This window comes from Hevea brasiliensis, chromosome 9, assembly GCF_030052815.1.
Source record: "Hevea brasiliensis isolate MT/VB/25A 57/8 chromosome 9, ASM3005281v1, whole genome shotgun sequence".
Taxonomy (NCBI): Eukaryota; Viridiplantae; Streptophyta; class Magnoliopsida; order Malpighiales; family Euphorbiaceae; genus Hevea; species Hevea brasiliensis.
In genome coordinates this window covers 11,970,746-11,979,244 of record NC_079501.1, presented here as the reverse complement: position 1 = coordinate 11,979,244, position 8,499 = coordinate 11,970,746, and the positions used below count along the sequence as shown (strand labels likewise).

Below are 8,499 nucleotides of genomic sequence, written 5' to 3'. Positions count from 1 at the left end.
TTCTGCATTTGAATGAGGATTCTCAATTGTTACAAGCAGCTAATTGTAAATGTTATTAAAGAATGAAACCATTTTAACATGCAAATAAGAGTAGAGTGAACTACAAAAACCCTATGGCATTAAGTAAATATAAACTTTAATTCTCATTTTTTTAAAAAAATAATAAATTAAATAATCTTTTTATGTCAAATCTCATTTAATTTATTTTAAAAAATAAAGATTTTTTTTCAATAAAAATAAAAAATTCGACTGAAACTGTTGACGGTTATATTGTTTTTGAGGTAGACAAAATGGCAGGGCAGCATGTCCTGATATTCAGAAGTGTTAGATAAGGCATTTGACCCTTCTTCACCATAACCACAAAAAATTGAATCTTTAAAAATGAGGTTGGAAATGGATTTCGCCACTTTCCTCCTCTTCTTGATCTCAGTCCTCATCATCATCTGCTTCTTCTTCATCTCTTCTACTTCTCCTTCTGCATCCAAAACTCCATGTCCAGAATCATACCCTATAATCGGGAACCTCCCAGGTTTCCTCCGCAACCGCCACCGCTTCCACGACTGGGTCACAGACATGCTCTCCCAGACCCCATCATCAACCGTTCAAGTTAACTCTTTCTTCTCCCATGGAATCTGTACTGCAAATCCTATCAACGTAGAGCACCTCCTTGTCACCAACTTCTCCAACTACGTCAAGGGCTCTCGCTTTCTCAACGTCCTCTATGAACTGCTTGGCCATGGGATCTTCAACGTTGATGGTCATCTCTGGACGTTGCAACGCAAGATTGCTAGCCATGAATTCAACACCAAATCTCTCAAACACTTTATATCAGATATGGTCAAATCTGAAATGGCCAACACCCTCTTGCCTAATCTTTCCAAGGCTTGTGATGAGAATTCAGTCTTTGATCTTGAGCAAGTGTTAGGAAAGTTCACTTTCAGTACCATTTGCAAAGTTGCATTTGGAATAGACCTTCAAACCATGCCATATTTGCCTTTTGCTAAAGCTTTTGATGATGCTGTAGAGAACTGCTTTTCAAGATTCTTGTCTCCCTTTCCACCAATTTGGAAGCTCAAAAGATTGTTCAATATTGGATCAGAGAAGCGATTCAAAGAAGACATTAAAACGATCAATGAGTTTGCTATGGAGATCATGAAGTCTAAGCAACAAGAAGAGAATAGCAGTGAAAGGGTAGCCAAGAATCAAGATTTGTTATCAAGATTTATGCTCCTGAGCTCCAATCTGGAATTTCAGGATCAAGAACACAAGACCAAGTTCTTGAGAGACATAATCATAAGCTTTGTACTCGCTGGCAAGGACACAACGTCAACGGCCTTGACATGGTTTTTCTGGTTAGTTGCCGGCAACCCTCGTTGCGCACACTTGATTTATCAAGAATTATCCGAAGTGGCATCTCCGCCGGATGCGGAGGCGGTACCTGAAGCGAGGACTTTTAGCTATGATGAGTTGAAGAAGCTTCATTATTTGCATGCAGCTCTATCAGAGTCCATGCGGTTGTTTCCACCCGTGGCCATCAATTCAAGATTAACGATAGATAATGATGTTTTGCCTGATGGGACCCGTGTGGGGAAAGGGTGGTTCGCTGACTATTCTGCTTATGCAATGGGTAGGATGGAGAGAGTGTGGGGCCAGGATTGTAGAGCGTTCAAGCCCGAGAGGTGGTTGGATATAGATAGAAAATATCAGCCGTGCGATCAATTTCGATTCCCTGTGTTTCATTGTGGGCCAAGGACATGTTTGGGGAAGGACTTGGCTTCCATACAGATGAAGGCAATAGCTGCGGCTGTGATGTACGAGTTCGAAATCGTGCCTGTTGATGGGGGTGCTAGCGCAGAGAAGATGATGAATCCACCTTATATTACAACGTTGCTTCTGAAAATGAAAGGGGGCTTCCCTATTCGGCTAAAGAGAAGAGACAGAGACGGCTATATATAATCAATAAATTTTTTTTTATCAGAATATATATAATCAATAATTGGTTAGCTGGGTTGGCTATTGTTTAATTTAATTTAATTTTTAATGCCAAAGTTGCTTATAATTAATCACATCAATGCTATTCGTGAGTGGTGGGTTATTGTAGGACTAATCACTTTAAAATTCCAAAAAAGTTTTAGCGTTTTAATTAATTTTTTTTAATTTTATATTAATTATTCAAAATTTTAAAATGGGATAAATTCTATTTAAATTTAAAATTAAAATTGGGGAGTGTTTACTGTTGAAATGTCATAACATCTAATATTTTTTATTATATTTGATGAATATTATATGATATATAGAATTTTTTTAAAAAAAATTGAATTAACTAAATAGTAAAATTGTAAGATGCTCATTCCATAAAATCCTAAATTAAAAGCTAGCTCTGCCGGTCCTCTCCCTCAACAACTTTTCTCAGCGATGATCTATGAAAACACCGTGGAGAAGACAATATAGGCCAGCCAAATATGTTCCTGAAAATTCAGTAAATTCAAAGCGTTAAAATCAATGTTACTAAGTTGGATCTATCGAGGGTTAGGTTGGTGGATTAGAAGTTAATCAGTGAGTTATTAAAAAAATAATTAAATATATAAAAATTAATTAAATATAATACTTATTAAAATAAATTAAATTTTAATTAATTAAAATTTATATTTATACAAATTTTAATAATATTTTAAATTTTATATAAAAGTATTTAAATAATATAATACATAAAAATTTTTTATAAATATATAATTATTTTTTTAATATTTATAGAATATTTAGTATATGTAAAAAATAAATAAACAAATTAATTTGCAAAACTTAGTATATTATTATAAAATATATATATATATATATATATATATATATATATATATATATATATATATATATTTTTATTTATTTATTTTGAAGTTACTAATACATAACTATCAAGCTAAATTAATTGGTTTTAATTTTAAACTCTTTTTATAAGATTTGGACTTAATTTTCTTGTCAACACTATAAAAAAAATGATTATATTGACTAATTTGATTAATCCATTTAACTGGGTCACACCAAAATACTTTTTTATCCGGTTTAATTATAAACTCATATTGATTTGAAGATTAATTCACTGATCTGATTAATCGATTCGATCTAGTTTTAATTATGCATAAAGCTACAGTATCTAATTTGTTGCATATTTTTAAGGTGAACTAAACTTTAGAGCAAAATTATCTTGCCTTTAGGTTCAATCTCCGCTGCAGCATCATCAACCAAGAATCCGATCTTCCATCTAGGCTCTACACTTGAAACTTGAATGAGTAAAGCCTTCATCCACTTGGCAGCATCTGGCTTTGCAAAGCTGCGTGTGATGACCCATGCAACGGGGAGGGCATGTTGTCCTGAATCAAACACAAGAAGTGTGCACAATAGATATTTAAACGATATTCAGTTTTTAGGGAAGATATTAGAGGAAATTGGGGAACTCAAACAAATGAGCGCCTTCATTTGCGAAACAATATGTTCTCTAGTTCAATTTCAGAATCACTTAACTCTTATGACTTAGCGATCTATGCATAGCTCATAATTTGATTTCTGGTGAAATTTCATCCTCATTAGGATCTCTACCAACTCTAAATTCTCTAAATTTATCAGAGAATCAACTTTCAAGCTAAACTCCAGACATATTTCGTCTATAAGGTTAAGCCTCCTTAATCTAACCCGTAATAGATTAACTAGTCGCATACATCAATCTCTATCAATTGAAGCATATAGTGAAAATTCTGTTGGAAATTCTAGTCTCTGCAGTCAAACTGTGAGCACTTTACAAATATGCAATCTTGAATCCGAGATGTCCAAAGATGTCCATATGCTTATTGCTTGTTTTGTTGTAGGTGCAACAATATTGCTTCTCTTGTATACTTCTTACACTTAAAGAAGAAAGAAAAGGATCATCAACATTTGGAAAGAAAAGTTGTAGAGGGAGAGGATCGGTAGAGAGAGCATTAATTTAGGTTTATGGAATGTGGGTTTTACTGTCACAATCCAATCTATGGGCCGGACCGGCACTATGACCTGAGCCAGCTTAAAGCCTAACTAGTTCTTAACCTAATCCTAAGGCTCATATTGAGCTCAATTTCAAGAAATCAACCGGACAGAGTCTGGCCATAACATGGACCATCCAACGGGGAGTTTTTGACTCACCCGACCTGTACGCACAATGTATAACAATTTAGGAAGCTCAGCTCACCCTCCACATACTCATCATGTCATAAAATCAAATGGGAGCTCAGCTCCCTCATCTAATCCAATCATACATGCATTTAATAGATTTACAAATCCAATATGGCATTATATTACAGATCCAAATTAAATAAAATACTTCTAACATACGCGTAGTTCTAGAATTTAGTAAAATTATATAAAATATAATAGACATTACTAAACGACCTGTGAAGGAGAGAGGCTGGTTAGAACTCAATAAAGAACCTCCTGTATCCTGGAAAAAAATAGGTGAACAGGAGTGAGCGTTCGATTCAGATAGTAAAATACCGATTTTAAGTACAATTTCTATAGCTATCTAAAGCTAATGTATCCTAAAGAGTGGAATGCAACACCTTCACAGTTTTCATACACAAATCACATCATAAATAACAAAAAGGTAATTTGGAGCACTCACACACCCATATAATATTCAAACAGTACATATATGGGAGCTAATCTCCTATATAGCTCTCTTAATCCAACCTCTGCCAGCGAGTATATCTCAATCCGGACTTTTACTTAATAGACTAAATGCGGGGGCCAGGGAGATCATCTCAAGTCGTGCCTACCTCGACTTATCCATAAAAGGATCGGGTCCCAGCAAGTCAAGCTCCAGCCACGTCAACTCGTCCCGTCTATATCCAATACCACACACCACACGCATGCCAACACACGCACACTGCTCCAAATTATCGTAAAACAATATCCATAGCATTTCATCAATTAAGAATGCAATATAAAACGTGCCTATTATTTAACTACATAGATATATATTTATAAGTAATGCATGGGCATGCCTGAACATATAATAATATCAAAATTATAATTAAAATTAATATTTTACTCACAGACGTAAACCGAGGTCAATGTGATGGCTAGGAGGAGGAGGAAGGCTGTCCCGACTCACCTGATAATTACATTACATTTATTTAATATAATTGACTTAATAGAACTTAAAAAGAGCCAAAGACACCATAAGTTATACTGAAAATCTAACAAAGTTCTCCCTATACCTAAGACTTACTCAACCTGCAAAAGGGCTCAAAAATACACTTCTATATCCACAAGTCACACAACTCAATCACATCACATGACCTCTTCTGGGCCCATCCAAACAGTCAACAACCACATTTTTAAAAAATTATAATTTAGTCCTTACAACTAATACTTTTTGCAAAAACTACCAAAATGAGCTCTAAAAATTCTAAAATTTTGCCATGTGGTCCTTAACAATATTACTAAGCTAATACAAAAGGAATTATAATTTTCTAACTATCCGTGAATATTTTATGAAATTTTATTCTAAACCCAGCACTATAAAATTGAAAAAACTAGGAGTTCGAGATTACTTATGCCAATTCTGACTCTTGGAACGCGACCGGGGCATCTGAAAATGAAGGGGTAGTCTATAACTTTGTCTCGGTTCCGAAGAGATTTCAGCAGCTTATCTGCTCAATCCGAAATTATAGATCCAGGCGATGGTCGAATTACCACAAAATGAAAGTACCTATGCAAAGCCCATAACACCAGGGATTAGACTAAAATATTTATATTTACATATACAATAATTATTTGAAAATTAGGGGTGTTACATTCTCTCCCCCTTATAAAAAATTCGTCCTCGAATTTTACATAAGACAGAATAAAGAATTACAAGATTACACAGTGAACAAGTAAGGGTATTTATTGCGCGTGTCCAGCTCTGACTCCTAGGTACACTCTTCTACCGATTGATTAATCCACAAAACCTTAACCATAGGGATCTATTTGGATCATAGCTGCCTCATCTGAAAGTCCACTATGACTATTGGCTGCTCCTCGAAGGTTAGGTTTTCCTTCAACTCCACTGTATCGGGTTGTAACATATGGGAAGGATCAGGTATGTACTTCCTAAGTATGAAAATGTGGAATACTGGGTGGACGTAAGAAAGGCTTTGCGGTAACTCCAATTGGTCAGCAACTGTTCTAACTCTATCAATAACCTCAAAAGGTCCTATGTATCTAGGTGGCAGCTTGCCTTCCTTCCCAAACCTCATGACACCTTTAATTGGGGAGACCTTTAGGAATACATAATCACCCACTTCAAACTTTACATCCTTTCGCCTAGGATACGCATAGCTCTTTTGCCTGCTGTAGTATACTAGCTATCATTGTCATTTCACGGCGAAACTCATACCTCAAACCACTCCTTAATCTTTTTCTGACATTTTTAGTACTCACTATACCTCCACTGTGTTTGACTTGATATCTCATAACTTCCATCAGCTTTGGTGCTTACCTCTCCTTCATTGTGCCCTAACGTATCTCTTAGTGACTTCAGTCCCCATACCTCTGTTTAAACAATCTCTGCTTCCTACGGACATGACTTATGTTCCTTATCCTATAGTATTTTATGAGATGCTTTCTCGTAGCACCTATCATAGGTATCTTGTTTGACATCTTTACTTGTCCTATGACCATATTGGTCAATACCTATGCATCTTCTCATTCTGATGATACTTCGAATTTCTAATTTACTTGTGTCATTACTAAGGTCCTCAAATCAACCCCTGTCCATCTTATGTAACTAGTTATGTAGAGCTCTATCCAAGTGTTGAGCGTTCATATTCTATCTATTAATAGTAGAAAGTGGGCTGGGCCTCTTTTCTAACCTAACAAAAGTCTACGTATTCCTAAGCTATCCAGTCAAAACAACTTATCATATCCTAATCCTTTTCTGAAAAGAGAGTTACTTGTCTTCTGCTTGAAATTTCTTACTATCTGACGTGCTTCCTGACACATTGTTACGTAAATCGAGGCTCCATTATTCCTTTATCTTACCATTTCACCATAATTTGTTTTAAACATCCCTTAGTGTGTCCCTAGCGTACTTATTCCTTCTTATCCTCATCATTGTAATCAACTCTACTGAGCTTTTCACCTATCCTTTGGATCTTATCTTCTTTTTTTTTTTTTTTTTTGCTACTAGTGTTGATATCTTTCTAACTTATTGTACTTATTCTTTAACCTTTGTCCTCTCTCACCCTTATGCCTTTCCTTCAAGGATATCCATCCCAACATTTACTTTGACTTTCTTTTTATGTCTTAGTCCTATCTTGATTACTAGTTCCATTACTTCTGGGATTCTAACCTTACGATTGACTCCTATCATTACATCTTTCACATTATGTAGCACTTGTAATTGACACTAGAAAATTCTTTTTGTGTCTCCTTTCCTAACTTAACCATTAGAACATTATCATTCTCAACTACCCTTTGTAGGAATTGCTCATCATAGTTAGATAGGAGCCCTTGAAACTATAAGTTGCAGCTGAACTAACATGATTGTGGGAAATGTGTGCTAGGCTATAATTTCGATCAAGATACTTCACGTGTTCATTCTCCTTAATACAACCACACATACTACCCACAGCTCTCCAGAATTTAACCTTAAAGTTACCCATCAGCAACAATTTCATCCACTAAAACTTATTCACAACTAGCTCTTCCTCTACCTTATAATTTAGAAGGGTTGCGAGCCCTGGTGACTAACTCGACTTAATTCCGGTCACTACTCTAATCGTCCTTTCATACATAATATCAGGTACACGCTTATAGTCATTTTCTTTTTAAGAAGAATGTGTACAGACTGGTGCCTATTAGGTTCTTAAATACTAGGTCATCACAACATTATTTTCCTTGCTTATGTAGACTTCTAGAGCCAAAGGTACTATCTAAACTTGAAGAGAAGGAGAAATCTCCTCCTACTGACATCAACACACCATTCATGTCTCTTGGTCTTCTCCTTGAAATTTCATCATCTCTATATAAGATATCAACTACAGCAATCCTTCTATTGTACCACCGATTTGCCTAATATATCATCTTAAGATTTTCTGTCTTCACTTGTACTCCATTTCTACCTTTTTATGCCTACCTTAACTCTTTTGCATCCCTATATTTTATTGTATTCAAGAAGATACCTCTCACTAATAAACTCTTCTAAAATGGATTCCAATCATGCTTACTGTTATAACTCTTATCCTTGTACTTCTCAGTGACTTGTGACTGTCACTCATACATATCTCTTTCTGCTCTATCTCCTCCTGTCGTTCTGTCAATCATTTTTATTAATGTTTCCTTATAAAGTGACCCTATTGGTCATACTAAAAATGCTTACCTAATCTTTGATTGCAGACCCCACAATTGCCATCTCACCACCTCTACTCAGGTCCTGAGCCTATGTGCCATTTTCCACCAACCTTTTTATTCGTCCTGTCTATTTGAACC

General features: G+C 35.4%; 1 protein-coding gene across 1 annotated transcript; it reads left to right on the top strand.

Annotated features, from left to right (window-relative positions):
• The first annotated feature begins 268 nt into the window (after window positions 1-268).
• Window positions 269-2,066, top strand: LOC110644781 (cytochrome P450 94A1). Its single transcript, XM_021797722.2, has one exon. The coding sequence runs from the start codon at window positions 382-384 to the stop codon at window positions 1,954-1,956; it is 1,575 nt and encodes a 524-aa protein (XP_021653414.2). The 5' UTR covers window positions 269-381; the 3' UTR covers window positions 1,957-2,066.
• Window positions 2,067-8,499: the final 6,433 nt, after the last annotated feature.